This window comes from Halyomorpha halys, unplaced genomic scaffold, assembly GCF_000696795.3.
Source record: "Halyomorpha halys isolate HHAL.00 unplaced genomic scaffold, Hhal_1.1 Scaffold417.1, whole genome shotgun sequence".
Lineage (NCBI taxonomy): Eukaryota > Metazoa > Arthropoda > Insecta > Hemiptera > Pentatomidae > Halyomorpha > Halyomorpha halys.
Genome location: NW_027111032.1, coordinates 409,849 through 433,769, shown reverse-complemented (window position 1 = coordinate 433,769; position 23,921 = coordinate 409,849). Strand labels below are relative to the sequence as shown.

The 23,921-nt window shown below is 28.8% G+C and overlaps 1 protein-coding gene and 1 long non-coding RNA gene across 2 annotated transcripts in view; one reads left to right on the top strand and one right to left on the bottom strand.

Annotated features, from left to right (window-relative positions):
• Positions 1-1,679: 1,679 nt before the first annotated feature.
• LOC112210088 (uncharacterized) lies at positions 1,680-7,464 on the bottom strand. Its single transcript, XR_002944980.2, has 2 exons — positions 7,330-7,464; positions 1,680-2,391 (listed from the first exon to the last, which is right to left on the bottom strand). It is a non-coding gene; the product is annotated as an uncharacterized lncRNA (long non-coding RNA).
• Positions 7,336-23,921, top strand: part of LOC106682477 (long-chain fatty acid transport protein 4) — a 41,713-nt gene continuing 25,127 nt past the window's right edge. The window contains exons 1-2 of the mRNA XM_014423359.3: positions 7,336-7,604; positions 7,680-7,830. Of these exons, the coding sequence (XP_014278845.1) occupies positions 7,489-7,604; positions 7,680-7,830 (267 nt within the window). The 5' untranslated portion in view covers positions 7,336-7,488. The remainder of the gene's footprint in view (positions 7,605-7,679; positions 7,831-23,921) is intronic.

Sequence of the window (23,921 nt, the reverse complement as noted above, 5' to 3'; positions counted from 1 at the left end):
GGTTTATTCATGAATAAAGGAAATTTGCTATGTATTGAAAATACAAGCTCAAAAAGGAAGTTGAGTTAAATTTAATTAAATAGGTGTTAGTGGGTGTTCATTGTTGGCATTTGCAGTCTCTTAAAAGGCAGGCCAAAAAGGGGTTTGAGTAGCAGCATGGTAAAGGGACAATGAAGTACTAAGTTACCAGCAAATATACATCACAAGCACCCATAGGATAAGTAGCTGTTCACTCCTTTCAGCCAAGCTGCCAGGGAGGGTCTCCTGTACCAATCAGGTACAGCCCTACGCAAACACCTGGATACGCTCATATTCTTCATCTCCAAGCCAGATAAGTGAAAAGCATAAAGTGCCTCGGGTCAACATCAAAAGAGAAGGAAACCTATGGAAACGATCAAAGCCCCAAAAATAGAAGCAGCCAATGTGATGTCTAGGAGGAAAGTAGAGGGAAGGAGAATAATTCCATTGAGCGGAGGAGAACCTCACTCAACGGAAGACTGAGTAGGTAGTATAGTCAAGAGGGTGCCAAAGGACACTCGTGAGCAGTCATTCCAGAAATATCCTGCAGGGCAAGGCAGAGAAGAAAGATCCAAAGACATCTTGGACCTGATAAGGTTCCCATCAGGAGCTGATAGAGATACATAATATAAATATAAATACATAAATAAAATGCAGTTTATGGAACCCCATCAGCCTTAGAAACGCTGCGAATCGCTATAATATAGCATATTATTAGTTTCAACTTTAGCTAATTTTACAACTTCGAATCAACCAAGTTATATTTTAATAGTAAATTATTCCAAATTTGATGAAAAGTAAAAAAAATAACATAAAAATTTGAACTAATCCTCCAAGGTAAAAATGTGAAATGGAATCTTACCAGTGCAACAGTAAGATACCTGGGAATTCACCTCGATCGCCGCCTTACATAGAATCACCATATCGACATCAAACCTAGGAAAGGTTAGCAATGCTATATATCCTATCCTAAATAGAAAATCCAAATTAAAACTAGAAACTACTGTTCTTATTTTTAAAACGATTCTTAGGCCACCGCTGATGTACAACCCTGAAGTCTGGGGAGTGGCATTTGCAAAAAGGAAAAAATTACAATCTTTTCATAATAAAGTCCTAAGAATCTCAGTGGATGCTCCTTGGTTTGTAAGAAAAGAGAGGATTACATCAAAAAACGATTCATGAAGTGACATTTCCAGTTACGACTATTAAAGGAGTAGTGACTTATGGCTTGGGAAATCCAACCTCAACCAGAAGACTAAAGACCAGGCTGCTGCAGGACATTCTGTAATAAATTCTATATCTATCAATTCTATTATCATCATAATTTCTATTTCATGTTAGATCTAAGAATATCATTATTTTTGTTATTAAATTTACTTTTTTCTCTCATTAAGAATTATTATTTTTATCTTATTTTTTATTTATTTATTACGTTGTACATAGTTTGGGGTATCTTTTCTTTGAAATTACCCTCATAAAAAAGTGTTTAAAAAAAAATGTAACTTATGTCAACCATGTAAGAACCATAGCCGATCTGTTATAAAATAAATAAATAAAAACGTAGAAATTCCAATAAAAAGGGTATACAAATTTGCAACTATGAAAAAGAAAAAAATCTTAAATAATGAGAGTAAAAATAAAAAAAATTATAGAACCAGTAGTAAAATTTTGAAATATTTATTAAATTAAGATACTGCTTTTTTCTTGGAGCCAAAGAACTTTTTCACTAGGCATGTTTTAGATTTATTATTGTTTTAAAACCCAGAACTAATAATACAAGGCTTTACTTATTCAATGGTTTTCTCTAAACATGAGTTTTTACTATGCCATGACGGAGCTTCTCTTTTAATAAACTTCAGTACCTTTTTTTTCACTTATTTTGAGTTCATTTTCCATATTTCTGAAATGTGCCCTATTTTTGGCTGCTGAAAGATGTTTTATGTCAAAGAAATCTTCATGTGTCATTTGAAAAATGCTTTAAGATCATCCTTTTTTTTTTTTTTTTTTTTGCTGTATAAATGATGAAAAAAGTTCTCAGGGGTATAAATTGGGCCACCTTTCAAAGTTCATTTTACCTCTCTTTCTATCAAAGAGTGAACACTGTGTGCTTCATTTTTGGGTGTGACACTTGGTTAGTAATTTTTGCATAATAGAATTGATATTATGAAATTTATATATTTCATACTTATATAGGTTTATCATATATTGACATTTTTTCTGGCCAGTATAACTGTGAAAAATGAAATAAATTCCATCATTTGTTGCCTTAACTTTGTTTTCTATGATTCTTAAGACAGAACCACCAACCTCATTGACTTCATGCTTCGTTTTTCCTTCTTGCTATATATATCAAGTTACATCTGCTGATGTCAACTAAAAAAAAAACTGCTTTAGAAAATTTAAGAAAATGAAGATGTGGCACTTTCTATGGTAAAACTATACTATCTTTAGAACACGTTAAGAGAAATATCTGAATATTTTTAGATTGTAGGAAGATTACAAAATAGTAATGGCTGAGTACTGGAGATTTCAGAGAGTTCAGTCACTCTAAAATCTCCTGGCCTCAGCCCAGATGAAGTCCTGCAAAGAGGGGTGAAACTTTGGTTACCAATAAATATTTTTTTAAAACTATTTTGTACTAAACTATTTCTTGATCGTCATCCAAACTATCTCCCTACAATTTATAATATATGGTCAACTATTAATTTTTCAATACATATTTTTAACACATTTACATCTTTATTTTTAATTATCTAGTCATTTTCAATTTCTATCTTAGTTAAGAACTTATAGCAGGTGCCCTAGTAAAAGTTGATTTTAATATTTTCGCTGTGTTATTGCTTATTTTTTGGTTTTATTGCATATTGTATGACATATTCTTGAGGTTTTTACAATACAAAAGTCTGGGCCTTAAATATAATATTAAATATTTTAAATTATTAAGATGGTGGTCAGGGTTGCGGTGAAAAGAGAAACAGAAATAGTTTACAACTATTTATTTTCCAAAATTTCGTCCCACTTTGTAAAGCTTGATCAGGGCTGTTCAAGTTGATAGCTTCAGAGACTTTCCGAAATATCCTACTACAACTTGAACAGACCTGATGAAGCTTTACAAAGTGGGACGAAATTTTGGAAAATAAATAGTTGTAAACTATTTCTGTTTCTCTTTTAACCGCAACCCTGACCATCTTTTTCATAATTTGAAATTATGCGGTCCATTATTTGTATATATTATGTATTTTTGTTCATTTTATTTGTACAGGTTGGTGATCTTGAGGGGCGGGCTGGTATGGCTGCTATTTCTACACCTTCTGGAACATTGGATTTTGAAGGCCTTGCAAATTCTCTTAAAGCAACTCTTCCTTCATATGCACATCCTCTCTTTATTCGAATGATATCCGAAGTTGAAATGACAGGAAGTTACAAATTGGAGAAGACTACTTTGGCTAAAGATGGTTTCAATCCTTCTGTTGTCAAAGACCAACTTTTTTTCCGTAAAGGATCCACATATGTACCTCTCACTAAAGAGATATACGAACAAATTATTTCAGGAGAAATAAGATTCTAAAATGTATTTGGACCTTTTTATTTCCGATGTTATGATAAAGACCTTAAGTAACTTTTGATAATGTGGATTAGGAACCAAATCATATTTGAAAATGTCACATAATGGACATGGGAGTTATTTATGAGTTTCATCATTTGGTACTGTTATGTTAGTACAGCTTCCAAAAGGTTATATTATCTCAATGGTCTTAATTTTGTTCCATCGTTTATATTCCTTTAGCTTTATAACTGTTTTAATATCTTTATTAAGAAATAAACAACTCCCAATTAGTTCTTGATCTTCTGATCTAAGGGCTTTATAAATGGAACATTTGAGAGTAATGAGAAGGGGCAATATAAGCAACTTTAGGCCAATAATCCCAATCTGTTAGTTTCATCTCTTTACCAACAGTTTTCAGCATTTAAAGAGGATAGAATAGATATAGATGGGCAGGTCACTTTTGGGGCTATACTAATCAAAGAGCACCTATCATTTTACTAAACCAATATTTTGTATCAGTTATAAGTGAACTAAGGTTAGTGCAGCCATATGTCCATATCTAGTTAGTTAATTTAAAGTTGTAGCCCGAATATTATTTTTAAACCAAATGGTCACGTGAAATTATTTTCTGCCAGTACAATTTTATTTACTGTTTTATTGTTCAAGTCACAGACTATTACTTATAATGAACCTATTGTAAACCATTTACTCATTCATTGTATTTCACTTTATATTTAATCTTTTATGGGGTCATTGTTATAACAATATTTCTTTTCTGTTAAAAAAAATAAATTCATTTCTTTCCATAAATTCTTAGGAAGTTAGAATTTTGATTTTCTTCTTTTTCTTTTTTTTTTAGAAAGATTAAATATTATTTACCTGATTTAAATAGTGTAAGGCTAGACTTGTTTAACTGTTCTTTCATATTTCAATTCAGTGTCTCATTTGTATGTACATGATTTATTTATTTTTGTACAGATCGGTATTTTTTATTTTTGTTTTGTTTATTTACTCACTCTGAGGCACTTTAGTGTATAGTATTTAACATTTAAAAACTTGTCTTAGAATATGTGTTGCCAAACCCTTCTGGTAGACCACTGCTTTAGACTAAAGATAACTCTATTACCAATTGATTTTATTGAATTTAAATTTCAAATTGTGTCATTAATTATATCAACTTTTATTGGAGATTATTCACGTTTTATTTGCTCAAGTTAATTATTTATGTTATTCTTTAGTTTCCGAAAAGTCAAGAGTAAAGATAACTAATTTTGTTCAAATATTTCAGTTTTTACTCTTCTTTCTTAGTCCGCTCATGAAAAACAATTTGCTTCAAAGTGCTATTATTATTATTATTATTATTTAAAAAAAAAATTAAAATATAATGTTTAATTTTAAATGTAAATAATCGTAATCCTCCACCTAAAGTTCCAAAGGGTTCTATTTGTTAAAACTTTATTATATTTCTTTTCAGAAATTTATTTACACCCTTTATCCACTTCTTTATTCTTTATATCATTCCAACAATGTTTTGGGGTCTTCTGCCCATTATCAAGTTCTAAAAATAAAAATATTTACAATCAACAGTTTTACTATTAACATACAGTTACAATAAACAAAGATATATATTATATTCCATCTTGATAAAAAAATTCAATATTTAAATATATATACATTCACTTCACTAATTTATAACCATTTACATATCTAAAATGTTTTTGAGATTAAGCCTAAATTTCTTAGTTGTTCTTATTTTTCCCCTCTTATCTTATTATTAATTTGTGGTCATATGTCATTTTAAATTGAGAATCATTTTTATATATTCCACAACGAATATAAGTCTTATTTTTTAAATTAAAAAGCTTATTTTTTTTATTTTTCATTAATGCTGTTTTCAATGTTTTGTCCTTTTTTTTTTTTTTTTTTTTTTTTTTTTTTTTTTTTTTTTTTTATTTCAAGTGATTATTAACATTCAAATGTTATTTATTATATTTATAAATTACCTTTTAAATTCCACTTCTTTTTTCTGTCCATTTACATATCCAAATTTCAGTGCACTAAGCCCTGCAATGTAATTACTTTGGGGATTTGTTAAATACTCTTTCTCCATGTTGTGTATTGATTTTAATTTGTTACTTTAATTATTACTATTGTTTTAAAAATCTATTTTATTTATTATGTCCTCCTAATGCTGTCCTATTCCTCCTGTATCTGTTTTAAAATTAACTGTTATAAGGAATGAAGAAATGGATAAAAGGTATAAGTGAATCCCTGAAAAGAAATATAATAAAGTTTTAATGTTTAATGTAATTAAAAACTAAATAAAATAATCAGCGATTTTAAAAAAAATTACAAACCCATCTTGTGATTAAAAGCTGTAAGCAAAGTTTTATTTTAATGTTTTATGAGTAAAGGTTTAATATTAAAATAGATTTTATGAGGAAATTTTTAGTCACCACAATGAAAATAAATGTAAATATTTATTTATTGTGAACAACTTTATTTTCATTGTTAGTTTTCTAGTGGTATTCATTTTTAATTAATAAATATCAATCAAAATGAAAAAGGGAAATCATATGGATTACATTACACCCACAATTTTTTATTATAAAACTATATAATAATAAAAATTTTTAGAGGATCATTATAATTTTTTATTAAAACGTTTCGAGTATCAATAAAGCCGAATCTAATATATGCCGAAGGTAAACAATATTGGCCCAGATTATATGTATGAATTTCTGTCAGTACCCTCACGATTGGATCTTAAACTGTTTTTTTATTTATGTAACCCAAAATCTTATAATTAGAGCTGGATACTTATCTTCTCAATTAGATGTATAGTTTTTGTTTCTTTTATATTGTTAACTAAGTAGTGCCTTTTTTTTTTTTTTTTTTTTTTTTTTTTTTTACAGTGAGGAATGTAATAAAAGCTTAGGTATATTGTTTGGTCTTGGTTTATATAAATGATTTTCAATTTACTATTCTTGTAAATTAACAGCTATTATATATTTTACAGGCTAACTCTGTTTGTATAGGTGTTTCCCCTTAAACAAATAAATAATTAAAAATGTTTACATTATATATACGTTTTAACATGATTGTAATGTTTCAGCCATAATTCATTGACCATTCTCTAAACACAAAATAATTTAAAGCTATTATAAAAATGTTTATTATCATATAGTTTTATAATAAAAAATCATGGCTGTAAAGTGGTCCACATGATTTTCCTCAATCATTTTGATTAATATATATTGATTAAATACTTATTTCTAAATGTATTTTGTTTAATTGTAATACTTAATTTTGAAGATTTAAGTACCCTTTTATTTCCTTTTTTGATTTTTAACTTTGTCAAGTCAAGGCTTGTTGTGAAATTGAGGGGACTTTAATAAGTAAAATTGAAGGATCAGGTAACTTCTTTTTTTTATTAATTTATTGTTTTTAATAGGTTCAGAATAAAAATATACATGTATAGTGTCAACTTTAGAAAGTTAGTCATGAAGTTATAAAAGTTAAATTAATCGTAGACAAATAAAACAATTGCTAGTTATATATATGTATATATTTTTTTTTTTTTAATAAAAGCTATCAGTTTGATTTATATCTGGTTTTTTTTTCATGATAAATAAATGAATATTTAAGTGAAGAAAAAAAAAATTTGCAAGTCATTGTTAGATAGATTATCTCTATTAATAATCAGTTTTAGTGTTAACATAAAGGATAAGAGAAGAGTTAAAAATTATATGTGACAGATTTACCTTTGAGTTGGTTACTTCAGTGGAGGACTGTGAGGGAACAAATTGGAACAGAATACAGCCTTGAATGAGTTAGAACTCAACCAATGAAAAACATTCTCCTTGATTGAATATTATCAGAGAAGCTTTGAAGTTACTCTCAGTCAGTCCCCAGTCCTTTCTATGGATATATTGGCCATTTTATTTAATTGGGCTCTCGCTTTTATTTCCCTTTTTCTACCTCAACATTACATACACAATGTGGTTATTTTATTTAAAACTCTTCCAAGGGACTTAAAGTAATCATTTTATTTTTAACTTCTCTGTTACTTTTTTTAAAATAATTATAATTGATAAAAAATTATTTTTGGCAGAATCCTTTACCTGACATTTAATGTTGTCTTGCGAAATTACTTCTATAAAAAGACCAATGCAAATGGCATTTCAAGATTCCAGAAGATTGCCAGAAGACACCCCAATAAACCTTGCTTTTTATTTCAAGATCAAGTATGGACATTCAAAGAGGTATTGTAAAAATATATAATTATTATGTTTATATATGTATACAAACACACAACAATTAACTAAAAGTAGTTAAAAATTAATAATTTTTTAATTGAATTTGATTATTGAAAAATATTGTTTAAATTTTTCTCACTCTATAATTAATATATAATGATAAATATAAACTCATCATATATTCCTAAAATTCTTTTAATGCAGTTTTTAAATGATCTAATATTACTGATTAGATTTAATAATGTTATCAAGGGTTGGAATAATATTGTATGGTACAATTTTCCAATTGTTCAGAGCAGGCTAAATAATGCCTGATTCTTATTTTGTTTTATTAATGATGTTCTTCCTGTCACATACATTATTCTAATATTATCATAGAATAAAATTATACTATTATTCAAGTTATACTTTAATTTATTTGATTAAATTATAACATACCACACTATTGCAGTCCATGATTCCTTATAAAGTTTCATAAATTCATAATAAATTTCTTAAATTATTTTTATTTTTAGTTACAATTTGAAATAATTATTACAACAGTCTGAAAATCATTAAACTCAATAAAGTAGAAAATTTCAAAATTAATAATTATTTTAAAGAATTTACCAGTTATATTCTATTTAAGTTGTTTATAAAGCTACTGTGAGGTTATGTTTATGTACTAAAGGCAGTCAAAGCTAAAGTGGACAAAGTCTAAAAGAAAAAAAAAGATTTTGTTGTTGCCAATCCCAGCCTCTGTTATTGCTATTATCTAACAGATAGCAACAGTTGTCTTTAGCTCTGAAAAGCTCTCCATATAATTTTAAATATGGATTAAACCACATTTATTCTTGTTTTGTTTTTTCAATTATGACCTATTTTTAAGTTTTCCTTCACATTACAAAAATAAAAACATAATTGGTCTTAGTTAACTTTAACATTGATTATATCAAAACAACCATATATGGACTTGATCCACATTAGCTGTGAAGGCCTCATTTAAAAAAAAACAGAAGAAAGTTAATATTACAAAGTATTATGTAAGATGAGAAAGTTCTTATCTTGTCTTAAAAGATATGAGAATCATCATTTCCTTCAATTATCAATCTATAACTTGTCAAAGATAAATTTTCTAAGTTTTATTTAAGACATACTGTATTATAAAAATGTTTTATCACTAATTCAGAATTGTGATTTTTTTTTAAATTTTATTTCAAATTCAAAAATTTGCTGAAAACATATTATATCAATGTTAATCTCCCTATTGAATAAGCATGAGTGCAATTTTCGTTTGTGTGAGTTAATGGTAGAGAAATAATTGAACTTATAATTTATAATGACCTCCTAGTTATTTTTCAATTATGTGAATTTTTTCCTGTTATGTAATAATTGAAAAAATTAAGTCCTTTGTCCTATGTAGTGATATGATAATTTCACTTAATGAAACTCTAAAATGATTTGATGTCATGCAAAGGTGATTTCTGCAGTTATTTAGGTATGGAGATTATTATTTTTATGGATAGAAGCTGTCCTGCATAGTTATTGCATTCCATTTTTATGCAGGTTCTTCTGTTTTATTTTTGCTTCATAGTGATAATTGAGTATTTACTCCATTGTAGGTATGAAAAAAAATTGAGATTATGATTTATACACTATTGTTCAACTTAGATTGATCTATTTAAACAGTAGACACAGCACAAATTTATTGCTTATATAAGGAGAAGATGGTTGGGTGTGTGGTCAGAGAAGAAGATTGGAAATCCAAGTGGATTGGACCACTTGGATTTCCCATCTCTTCCAAGCAGTCCTGATGGAGGCAAGAAATTCTGGCTGAATAATAATAAACTAAAATAAATAAATAACTGGCACTAATAAATCAGTGTTTAACTTATTTGTGTTCTTCTCTGATCACACCCCCCAAACATCTTCTCCTTATATTATCTACAGTCAACTGTCTGCTCATTATTACAAATGTGTTGTTTGTCTCTTCCTTCTTTTGGGATTTTTTCGACCAAATTTTATATAAATTGTAATTCTTAATTTAACGTACATTATTTAAAGCTGAACTTTTTACTGTAGTGAATTATTACAAAAACTTACTTCTGAATTGGCTAAATGAGTTGCAATAAACATTCATATCGTTGGAAGGAGTTTGAGTATATGATATAAGGGAAACAGCGACGGTCAAGTTTATTGGGATATCTCATAGAAACAGGTTTGGAGTGGTATGGATTTGATTTCAACAAGTCAATCTGTACATTGTAACGGTCTCTTGAAATTAATTTAGATCCACTCTTTCTGTAAAGAAAAGATTAAAACCTATAGATCGCAATCTAAGTTAATAAAAAATATTTTGAGGATACAAATTTTCCTGGCTTTACACCCAGTCTGTTTTTCCATTGTGGTCAATTATTCTGTTCTGGTTCGAGATTATGATCCTCTCTTCTTCACCACTGTTATGGTTTAGTGGACAAATCCATCATAGATTCTTCTTTTATGGTTCTCTAAGAATCCTAAGTGGGCCGAGGGCCCAACAATATATTCCAACTACTGATGAAATCAACAAAATGCTGGTGTTTTATTTATTTATTTTTTTGGCCTTCATATTCTCATATGCAGTGAAGATTGTAACCACATGCTGTAATGTCTCCGGAATGCCGGGACATAGTGGAATGATAGATTTTCCAAAACTGTGTAATTTGGCATGAAAATCACCTAGCTTAGTAAAAACAATAAGCCTTTTTCTTAATCCTGAGACCTGATTATTTATTTTCGCTATTGTATTATAAAATATTCTTCTCTCTTCTCTTATTATTACTTGAAATAAATAAAGTTTGATAATTAGGGACATTTTATTTATAAAATTCATATTATTTACAAATTGAAGCTCAGCAAAGTTGAAGTAATTGTTTGTAAAAATGTTTTTTATTTAGAAGGAGCTAAATCTTATCATCTAATATATAAAAATGAATATTTGTTTGTTGTTCTGCCATACCGTTCATCCGATTGTGGTGGGGCTTTATGCTAAATTGTGCTAAAAAGTAATATCAACATTTTTAACTCCTAAAAATTATTTTAGTCTTTATATTCTGAATTGTTTCGATACAGTATTAATATTATTGATGCACATTGAATGTTATTATATAAAAATTATTCATATTTTGTGTAGTATATATATATGACAGTATCATGAATAAACAAATTCTCTAATATAACAAGAAAAAATCACTTTAATTAGACCAGTATTAACGATTATACATTGAAGTTAGCTGTTACCATTCATGTTACTACAGTTACTGTCTTTTCACTTCATCTATATATTAATTGATATCAAAGTTTCAATATTGTTAATTAACGAATATACATCCTCAAATATAGCAATAGCAAAGTATTGCAAGTTGGCTAGTAATTTATGAAAGAATATTTAGTAGCTAATCCTGTGTTGTGAAAAATACAAAGAGTTTAAAGAAAATCTATTTCAGAGAATATATCAGTAAAAGTTTTTTTTTTTTTCCTCGCCCAAGACTCCCATTGGAGTCCTATATTGCCTAACGATGGTTGGGGGTCAAAGTTCTTCATTTTGTAGAACCGCCAGAAAATTATAATATTAGTAAAAGTTGTTACATAACATTAATATGATGCATAAAATTAGTATTTTACTGTTATATAATTAACTTCTATATTAGCAATTATAATGTAAGATGATTAGCATAATATAACAATAAAAGTGAGTAACTACTAAAGCAAAAACTAACTGTATAATTTTGAGTAATTAATTTTAATTACTAATTGAGATATTAAAAACAGCTATTATTTACATTTTATTGTCATATATTATGTCATTTAATGCCAAAGAAGTTTTACGCCCTTGAACAAGAAAGAACTTTTTATTGAGACATATTTTTTCATAAATCAAAATGTTAGTCCGAACAACTAGAAATCAATATTTTGTGAATTCATTTGTCTAATATCATGAAAACTACTACTCCTAGGAAGATAAATGTCATAAACTACTTTACATTTAACTAGCTTTAATTTGAGTGCTGGCAGACATCTGTGCCTCTTATGATTCCTGGGATGTATTTTTCGTAAATCAAAATTTTTGTCCGACAACTAGAAATAAATATTTTATGAATTCATTTTGTGGAATATCATGAAAACTAATACTCCTACGAAGATAAATGTCATAAACTACTTTATATTACATTAAACTAGCTTTGATTTGAGTGCTAATAGACATCTGTAAATCGAATTGTTTTTTTTAGATATAGATTTCTCAAAATAAATTCACTAACTACTGATTTTTCAATGCATTCTTTATGAAATGTTGCGATTTAAAAAGCTATATCTGCAAACTATTGAACGTAAATTTGTCTATTAGCGAATATTTTAGAAAATGTATTTTATTATGTATGATATTCTCTTAGGTTTACTAGTGTTTTTGGTAGTTTTAAAGATATAGAGCTTCAAATGAAAATTTAATTTTTTTTAACGTATTGAAACAGCCACCATTTTTATTCCCCCTACTTATACTTGGCAGACTATTCAATTTTGACTAGTAATTATAAACAGTTTTCATTAAAGTAATCAAAAATTGGGGTGAAATGACTGACTTTTTTCTTCTCTTGGGCTCCTGTACTATATTGGAGATGCGAACATCCAGTCCCCCTTCCCACTTACTTGTTCTGGTTCATAGTAATCTTTCGTTGGAAAAACTCTTAATTAAAGGATTCTGCTAACTTTCCCTACTCACCTTACTTATTTTTTAGCTAACCCAAATACAGTAATATTTTTTCTTTAAATCAATTACTTTTTAAAAAACTATTTATTTTTTAACTTAAAAAACTACACTGATGTGTTCTTATCATCCCAAAGTTGAAATTATCGATATTTTTGTAATTTTCGAAAAAGTGGGGCGAAAATTTGGCTCACAATAAATAGATTAATTATCATTTCAGTTTTTTTTGTTTTACCGCAAACGGACCATCTTCCTTTTATATCTTTCACTAAATGCTAAAAAAAATTATATCAATATCTAAACTCTCTCAGAAGGTTCAAATGGAGCTTCAGCTTCATTAATATATAGAAGAAAATATTTTATCAATAGTTGATACCTTGATGTATGGAAATTTAAAACTCAGGAAAATTGTTCTTGAAACAAATAGCTTTTACATAACGCTACGGGAAATTAAGAAATTTCTTTAGATGGGAATGGCAGACCATGCTATTGTTATTTTTCTTTGAAAAATTGGACATCATTCCATTATATTTACTTATAATCACAAATCACTCAATTCAAAATTAATCATGTATCGATTCAATCCTTGTCATATCTAATATATAAAAATCAATATTTGTTTGTTAGTATTATATGCTCTGCCATATCATCCGATTGCTTTTTGCTAAATGTTCAGGATTTTACCTGGAAGGTTTTAGGCTATTCCCAGATCTATGGTAAAAAAAAAAAAAGTTACAAACAAAATCAAGCATTTTTGGCTCGCAGCTCAGAAAGTATGCATTTTCTTCATGGTTATTATTTGCCTAATAATATTATTGTGCTCTCTGGTGCAGTTTATAGAGCCCTAAACCACTGCCAAGTTTGGTGTAGATTGGTCTAGTAGTGTTGATGTTATTCTATTTTTTCATCATATATTCTTATATAATGTTATTTACCTCTATAAAGTAAATAGATATAATAAGCATTTAATTAGATTAATAATCCAATTAAACAACTAAATACGTTAATTTATATCAAACTTTTAATTGTATTTAATTAATCTATCTACATCCCTAAATCTAGCAATTGCGAAGTATTACCGGGTTTAATAGTAGGGGTATTCATGATCTTTAGTTTAACATGTTAAATGGAAAAAGTTATATTAAATGGAGAAATATTTCCTTCTTTTATCATGTCAAAACGATATAACATGGTTGAGAGTCTGCTGCTAGGTCTGCTAAATTGAGAATGACGTCACGCAACAGACCAGCTGAACTCAACACCATTTTGTTTGTTGTCGTGTTAGGTTACTTGCTTTTAGTTTGTGTTTTGATTGTTTTAGATGTTTTTTATAACTAATAAAGCAATGGATGACAATAATAATAATGTAATGACAGTTGTCAATTAGCTCATTTTGATTCTCTTCATCATCAGTTAGAAGATCAAAAAAACACTCAGTAGCCAAACTTTTACACAACTTCCACTTTTTACTCACTTTAGGCATGCTGTAATGAATCACTTTAATTAAAACTTAGAAGTAAACAATAACATGAAGTTTTGGAAGGAAAGGTTATAAAACAAGTTGTTCAGAAAACCCGCTGGAGCTCTTATGTATTTAATATTTGATACCAACATGACTTTAAATAAGGCTGCTCACGATCCTATACTTATAACATTTAACATGGTAAAACATATTATATTCAATACATCATGAATACCCCTAGTTTCTAATAAAGGTTCTGGGTAGATATCTGTCAAATCCGCTTAACAGTTATTTAAAAAGTTCATTTGTTTATCCGAAATAATTGGATGATTGCTCCACCACTTTTTGTGTGATATTGACAGTACTATACACAACATTAAATATTTCGATAACTAATTCTAAACCCTTTAATTAATTAAAGAATTTCACTAACCTTTGGGTTCAATAATTAATTCTTGTTTATGATTGTATGTATATTTTAAAATTCTATCTGCTCGGTGTGAATAGATTGTTTCAAATCTTGTTAATTAACTTGGACAGTTTATTTTTTATTTAACATAGCACAAATATGTATTTATGAAGACATTGTATGTCTAGGTTATTGAATCAAAAAGGGTCTGATAAAAATTCTAGAACGAAGGTTGAATTTATAGGTTATGTAGCACTATTTATATGAATTCTTGTCATACACAACCTACAGTCCTGATATTTACGTTTCCTACCATCTTTGTTTCGTTCCTTTTAATAATGAAAGTAGAGTAAATTACTGACATTTGTTGCTTCCTTTGTTTATCAAGCATTTGTACATATCTTGGATTTGCGGTAAGTGTCAAACGTGTTGCATAACAATGACCAAGAGAAATAATGTGCCTTGGGTTTGTTCAACAAATTCATAAATATGCTTGAAAACCATTTTACGACAATACCCGCCTATAATTCAACAAATACACGCTTTTGTGGAATCAGCGACTTCGCTACAAGAGGGTAGTAGAGGAGATGTTATCTCCCAATAATTTGATTTAACCCAAAAATTGGGAAATATAATAATTGATAACCTACTTTACTCTAAAGTGCTCTGAGTACAAAGTACAAAGTACAGAATATTTTATTCAAGTACTGATATTGTTCGAGTTCTGAGTAATTTAATCAGTACTTCAGTTTATGACGGACGAGTACTAAAAGTACTCTACTACCAACTAGTAAGTTATTTATATTTTTTCCATATACTAATTTCAGAATAAGTAAAAATTATTTTACTTTGAGAATTCTAAAGTAATCGAGTAATTCATTCTACATGAGCACAAGAACAGAATTCATGAATCATTATTCACCCCTTGAGGGTAATGTCGGAGCCTCAGCCATGAAGGAAAATTTTTGATAGTTCAGTTCATGACAGTACGTATTGGAACACTAGAATCTTTCATGATAGTTGATGGTACATGAAATGTCAGTAAAGCAACTGTCACAAGTATCAGCATAGACAAGGAACTGCCCCGGACCCCGAAATCAAACCTCCTCAAGGCTCCAAAATTATATCCGCTCCAGGCGCCAAATGGTCTAGGAATAGTACAAGAGCCCGGTGGAAAAAGTCAATTATTTCACCCTAATTTTTTATTACTTTAATGTAACTAAAGTACTAAGTAATTAAATAATAAAAACTAAGTATAATTACTAGTCAAAATTGATGAGTTTGCCAAGTAAAGGTAGGGGGAATATATAATGGTGGTTGTTTTCAAATGTTAAAAGAAAGTAATTTTTTTATTAGGAGCTGGATATCTTTGAAATTTGATTCTTAAAAGCAAGCAACATTTCATAAACTATATACTGGAAAATCAGTTTACTACGTCAGAGTAGTAGTTTCCATGATATTTGCCCAAAAAATTTATAAAATGTTAATTTTTATGTTTTAATGTACAAAATTTTTGATTTATGAAAAACTTTATTGCTGGAACCATTGGGCGTATATATATTTACCAGCTATAAAATTAAAGATAGTTTAGTGTACCATAAAATAGTTTATAACGTACGCCTTCGAAGGAGTATTAGTTTCTATCATTCAAGCCTGCTTTATCATTCAAACTTAATTTTTGTTTTTACTAGCAGCAAGCTTGTTCCTTTGATGTCACGTATTATTGGAATGTTATGTTATCATTTTGTCAAAATTAAAGATTTTTTTATTTTTTTTTTTAAATTATTTATTTAATGTAATTTACAACTGTACAAAATAATACAATAGATGAATATGTTATATGTTTCATATACACTTGAAAATCTTGGGAAGTAACCACCCGTTGGTGGTACTTCAAACATTAATTTAAATTAGAAGGTCCTGTGGCCATCTTCTTTTCAGACGCCTCGAAGGATTATCAGAGATTGTTAAGGATGAAAGATTAAGAATTAATGGTTAAGGAGTTTGGAATGAAAAGACGCAAATCTGTTTTGGGTCAAATTTGCAACGAATGGGATGTTGAGGTTTTTGTGAATGAGTTTATTTGTGACGTAATAAGGAGCATCAAGAATTTTGGATTGTAACGATTGGATGCGGGATGAATTTGATGGTTTGGTGGAGCCCCAGAACTCAATTCCATATGTCCAAATTGGTCTGATTATCGTAGTGTATACTAATTTTTTGTAGTGAATGGGAAGTTTAGAGCGTTTGTCAAATAAGTATTGTAGCAATCGGAATCTACGAGCAGAAATTAAAGATTTAAATTATCAATAAGATATTGTGCTTTTATGTTCATTAAGTAAAATTAAGATTAATTTTAGGATTTAAATTTAAATATGAGCCGTTAGTTAAAATTCTATTTCGGTCAAAGACAGTTTTTACAAATCTTATCTGAAGGTGCCTCTATACGTTTGCCAAACAACGGCAAATTCACGCTCGCGCAATCGTGTGGATAGGTTATTTGGAGAGGCTGGTACAAAGTGGCCTGAATTTGCGGCCGACCCGTTGGATTCGGATTTTGTGCACAAATCATAAGGTGAGCTGCATCCCCACGTTTGTTTTCAGTAAGCATTGTTTTAGATCTGCCAACAGATGTGTATTTCTGCTCTCCAGATTGTAATTAATAAAAATTTGGATCCAATAATTAACTCTTGTTGAAGATTTTATATTTTAAAATCATATCGATTCGGTTCAAATACATTGTTTCAATTCTTGTTAATTAACTTTAGCAGTTTATTTTTCACTTTACATAGCACAAAATATATCCTCATGAAGACATTATATATCGTTATAATTAAATTAAAAAGTTTCTGAAAAAAATTCTAGAACGAAGATTAAATTTATAGGTTATATAATATAATATTTATATGAATTTTCATCACATACATCCTACATTCCTAATATTGACGTTTCCTTTCATATCTCCTATCTTTATTTTCTTCCTTTTTATATTAAAAATCAAATGTTATAGCTGACAAAATCAAAAGAACATAAGGGCATGAGGATACCAACATATGTTGTTTCGTTTCTTTACCGAGCGTGGCAAACATGTAGAACCAGCTTAATAATTAACTCCGGTTTAATACTGCATATTTTAAAATCCTATCGATTTGGTGTAAATAAATTGTTTCTGATCTTGATAATTACCTTTAGCAGTTTATTTTTGATTTTAAATGCATTAGGGTTATTATTGTTATCTTTAGTTTAACATGTTAAAGCGTGTTAGATGAAAAAACTCATGTTAAATGGGGAAATATTTCCACCTTTAACCATGTTAAAACGGTACAACATGGTTGAGAGTCTGTTACCAGGTCTGTTAAATGGAGAATGACGTCCCACGACAGATCAGCTTTTGTTTGTTGTAATAACAAGCAATATAAAAAGCCATGTAGTATTATACCTATTACTTGCTCGTATTTTGTGTTAGTATTGATTTGCTTTTTTCCGATCCCTCTAAAACAGAAAAGTTGCATTACGTATAGCTCATCTTGATTCTCTTCCTGGCAAGCTAGAAGACCAACAAAGGCAGTCAGTAGTAGTAGCCAAACTTTCATACAACTTTCACTTTTCACTCAATTTAGACAAGTTGTAATAAATTACTTTAATCAAAACTTAGAATTAAACAATAACATGAAGTTTTCGAAAGAAAGGTTAGTAAACAAAATCCGCTAGGAGCTCTTATGCATTTAAAATTTAGCATGACTTTAAATAGGCTGCTCACAGTCCTATACTTATTACATTTAACATGATAAAACATTTTCCATTTAACACTACATTCCCTAATAGGGGTATTCATGATCTTTAGTTTAACATGTTTAAGCGTGTTAAATGGAGAAATATTTCCAACTTTTGCCATGTTAAAACAATATAACGTGTAACATGGTTGAGAGTCTGTCACTAGTTCTGCTAAATGGGGATGACGTCACGAAACAGACTAGCTGAGCTTGTTTTATTTGTTGTCGTGTTAGGTTACTTACTCGTAGTTTGTATTTTGTTTTGTTTTTTCTTTTGTCTTGTGTTTTGGACTTTTTAAAAAATACAATTAGTAGCCAAACTTATACACTTCTACTTTTCACTTATTTTAGGCATGTTGTAATAAATTATCGTAATCAAAACTTAGAAGTGAACAATAACATGAAGTTGTGGCAGGAAAGGTTACTAAACAAGTTGCTCAGAAAATCTGCTAGGAGCTCTTATGCATTTAACATGACTTTAAATAGGGCTGCTCATAATGCTATACTTATAACAATTAACATGCTAAAACATTGTACATTTAACACAATATCATGAATACCACTATTATATGCCTTGCCAATTAACATGTTTCTGATTCAAGAACAAAAGACAACAAAATTTGAATTTATAGGTTATAACGCTTCCTCTATTTACCAAGCATTTTGCAAGCCTTTGATTTGCAGCAAGTTGCAAACATGTATATAGATCCACTGTAACAATTCTTGCTATCTATTTAACTACAATCGATAATAAAATTAATTTACCAATTACCAATTCAAATGTCTATTAATTAATATTCATGGTTTATATTTGACTGCATAATACATAGTCATGTAAGATAACATTGTTTTAGGAACACATCTAAATATACGTACAATATATAAATAGGCAAATACAATTTTAGTTTTTGTTGTAAATATTTTTCTAGTCTGTCTTTTTACATAAAGATACACAACATGATATATTGAGTTCTACAACTAATAAACTTGAATCTAAGTATTAATAGTTTGATATAGTTAACTATAAAAACACTGTTGGAAATTACAATGTAATAAACTTTTTCATGTAAAAAGTGCTGTTGAAAAATAATTTTAAGGAAGATGAAAAGGTCAGTTGTTGGCGAGTGTTATTACCAAGTACAATTTCCTGATTGCCAAAAATGCTACTCTATTTTCGTCTAAAATTGTTGGAGATTCGTGTTAATCAAATAATTTTTTTTAAACGGGGTGTTTCTTCAAAAATATGCTTTAAAAAGCATTGTTTTTTATGAAGCTGAGAAATCAGTTTGAATTATCTGACGTTACGTGACAGTATGTGATAACGAGTGATAGGATTACACTAGATCTACAGATAATTCCATGTTTTGTCTATTAAATGTCCATCAAAGTTTTGTTAAACTGCATTAGTACATAGATTGAGTGTCAAAAGTATTAGCAATTTACTGAGATTTTTATTTTTACCTATCTCTTATTCATTTATCTGATTTTTTTAAAAATTGTAACCTATTTGCTGATGCTAAGAATAAAGTAATAAAATAAAAAAAAAGGTTCACATAAAAAATAATTTAATTTTATACACATTTAACTCAACACTAAAAACTGGTAAAAAAAAGTATTTGGAAACCATATCTAAATGATACCTTTAAAGTGCCTCTACACGTTTGACAAATAATGGAATTCAATGGATTGAATCTTTTAATTCAGTAATTAACTCCTGTTTAAGATTATATATTTTAAAATTCCATCGATTCGGTCTAAATACATTTTTTCAAATCTTATTAATTAAATTTAGCTGTTACTTTTCATTTAACATAACACAAATTTATATTTATGAAGACATTATACGTCAAGGTAATTAAATAAAAAAGATTTATACAAAAATTCAAGAACGAAATGTGAATTTATAGGTTATGTACTATTTATATGGAGTTTTATCATCTACAACCTAATGAACAAGCATATTATGAGATAATTTTTAAAGGGTAAGTTACTCGCCGGTGTTATTTTGAATTAAGTAAGTGTACGAATAGGCCTAGAAGAATAAAAATAATTGAGGTTTAGAAATTGTTTCTTCTTCACCCCCATCACCCTGCGAAAAGTGAATTTTATCAATTTTCAACTTATAACTTTAGCAAGATATATATATTAAAAAAAAAGTATTAGTTAGACAAAATGGGGTCAGATTTCTACAGTATTCATAAGGCCTTGAACAAACCGCGGTTGAGCAATATGGAACAGCGAATCCCACATTCTCAAAATATTTTTAAAAAAATAACAATATACTATGCACTCCAGCATTTAATTTGTACAGTATTTTTTATCTTATTTTCCAAATTACTCAACTGCTCCAAGGATGATTGTTGACAACAACTACATTTACATATTGCTTTAGCTCGAAAAAAATTTGGGAACCGCTGATTTAGAAAACTGCATATGAATGCAAACTCTAAAAATTGATTTAACAAAAATGATCAACGTTTGAAAACCGGATGCAATAAAAAATATTTTTGATTTTGGTTTGCCTTAACATGAAGTAATGTTTCTACAAAGTATGATTTTTATCTGACATTGTTGTGTAATTTTTTTTTTTTTTTTTTTGGAACGACCACTTATTATTTACTTAATCACATTCTTATCTACGCTCTTTAAAATTTAATGTTTCAAACATTCCTTCTTCAGTGCATAAGTTATTTCCGAACTGGAAAGTGGAATTCTTTGAAATACTTCGCTATTGCTATATTTGAGGATATATAGTACAAGAGCCCAAGAGGAGAAAAAAGGCAGTTATTTCATCCCAAGTTTTATAAAATAAAAAAATAAGTGTATCGAAAAAAATAATCAAATTTTCATTCGAATAATATGTATTCGACTAATTTTGTATTCTATTGAAATAGTATTTCAAATAATCGAATAAAAAAGTATTCGGATTATTTAGTCGTATTTTTATTCGAATAAAAATGTATTCGTCTCTTGTCAATCGAATACAAACTTCGAAAAAAAAAAATATTCGTCTCTTGTCAATCGAATAATTTTTGCCCAACTCTGATTCCCCCTACCTATACTTGGCAGACTCATTTTGACTAGTGATTATACATATTGTCATTGTTTGGCAAACATGTAGAGGCACTTTGAAATTTGATCCAATCCCCATTTCTTTGAAAATGTCAACATACTTGTTTTGATCCATATGAATCTAATGAAAACAAGATTATCTACACTTCTCAATAACTTAACTTTCTCATATATATTTTTTTCTACCATACAATATACATGGTATGTGAGAAAGTTAAACATTGAGAAGTGTAGATAATCTTGTTTTCATTAGATTCATATGGATCAAAACAAGTATGTTGACATTTTCAAAGAAAACTTGAAAATCAAAGAAAAATGGGGATTGGATTAAATTTCAAAGTTCCTCTACATGTTTGCCAATCAATGACAATATTATTCGTTAGTTTCAACTATAGCTAAATTTTTCCCATCTCTGTTGACAGCATTCACTCCTGGGCTTCCGAAAATAAGTTGAGCCTGAATCCAGAAAAAACCAAGGCCATTCTCGTTGGCTCCAAACTCTTCCTTACTAATCCAATACCTCAACAACATACCCATCTAGTTTCAAAACACCAATAAAAAACTAGGAGTCACCTTTGATCAGCATTTAACATGGAATAGCCAAATAACTTTTGAGTCCTTAAACCGCTTCTTAGATTTCCAGATTCATTTCCCCGATTACCCGTCTACATCTAGTATCCACCCTAGCTCGCCCATAACTATCCCTAGTATATGAAGGACTATTCAGTGAACAAGAAATAAGACTGATGAGATTAATGAAATGCTTCATAAGATTCACCTTCAGTACTCCCAGGTGTTCTCTCATCTCTTACTAATATTCCTAGCAAAGCTGGATCTACCCCAATATCCGAAGGCTAGACCTCCTTGGCACATTTATATTTCAATCTTTAAGAACCAAAAAACCTTTCTAACCCTACGTTTATCCACCTGTTAAAAACAAGACCCCACCCTACCAATTTGTTTATTCTTACTCATAGAACTGATTCCTTTACTGTTCGAGCTACCTCATTTTAGAATTTCTTACCAATATTCATTCGTGAAAATACCACCTTAACATCAATTATATATAAATCTTCTCTTGCAAATAATAAATAGCAATACAAACATCCATGAATATGTATCTTTTGTTTTTATTTTTTGTATATAATTGTTATTTTAATTTTAATTCATCTTGTTTAACATCACATAATGTAGCCAGGAAAATACTGAGAAAATTATCCAATCTGTTATTCTTGGCGGACCAAGTTTCGAAGAATAAAGATAGATTTTTCATTTCATTTCAAAGAAGCCTAGTGAATTTAGGAAGATTTTAAAGCTTTTAGATGATTCTCGTTTTGAAATACATGGTTTTAATGGCAGAAAAAAATATATGTGAGAAAGTTAAACATTGTGAAGGGTAGATAACCTTGTTTTCATTGACGAATTATCAATCAAGTATGTTGACTTTTTCAAAGGAAACTTGAAAATGTAAGAAAAATGGGGATTGGATCAATTTTCGAAGTCCTTCTACACATTTGCCAAACAATGACAAATTCGCGCATGCGCAAGTGTGTGGATTATTTGGATTGTCTGGTACAAGTTGGCCCCTTGTGCTGTATCAAAACTATTGCATTGTTTTAGAACTGCCAACAATTTAATATTTGTACTCTCCTTGTTTTAATTAATTAAATAATGTACCCAACCTTTGGCTTCAGTAAATAACTCTTGTGTAAGATTACGTATTTTAAAATTCTATCAATTCAGTGTAAATACATTGTTTCAAATCTTGTTAATTAACTTATCAAGTTTATTTTTTATTTAACATGGTGCAAATATATATTCATAAAGACATTATACGTCTAGATCATTAAATTAACAAGATTCTAATAAAAAGTCTAGAAAGAAAGCTGAATTTATATATTGTCTAGTACAATTTATATAATTTTTTATAATCTAAAACCAACAATGCTCATTTTTACATTTCCTTTTATTTAGCCTATCTTTATTGTAGCCCATTTTATAATGAAAATCGAATGTTATTGCCGACAATAATAATAATAATAATTTATTTAGGCAACCCCCGTACATATAGAGTTAGCCTGTAAAGTGCATAATTTAACAATCATCGTAATAGTTTTACAATGAATTAAAAATAATTTATATAAGCTAATAATTCATAAAGTAAATAATAATAATTTATAAATTATTTTATAAGCTAATAACAAACAGTATACCCAAACTGGGATTTTCTACATTAAAGGGGTATTCATGATCTTTGGTTTAACATGTTAAAGCGTGTTAAATGGAAAAACTCATGTTAAATCGAAAAAAATTGCCTATTTTTTGCCGTGGTAAAACGAAATAACATGTAACATAGCTGAGAGTCTGTTACTTGGTCTGTTAAATGGAGAATGACGTCACACAATAGACCAGTTGAGATCGCCGCCATTTTTGTTGTGACAGCTCAGTTCTTTCGTGTGTTTGTGGTATTCATACCCCTGTTATTAAACCAGAATGTATAAGTTTAATGATACATTTGAGAAAAAAAACAGAAGAGGTAACAAGGAACAAATTAGATGGACGGTTAATGAAGTGACGAAGCTGTTGGAAATTTTATTACAGATTTATTTATTTACAGATTTTATCCCAGAATAAAGTTATTTTTTCATTTCATTTCATAAG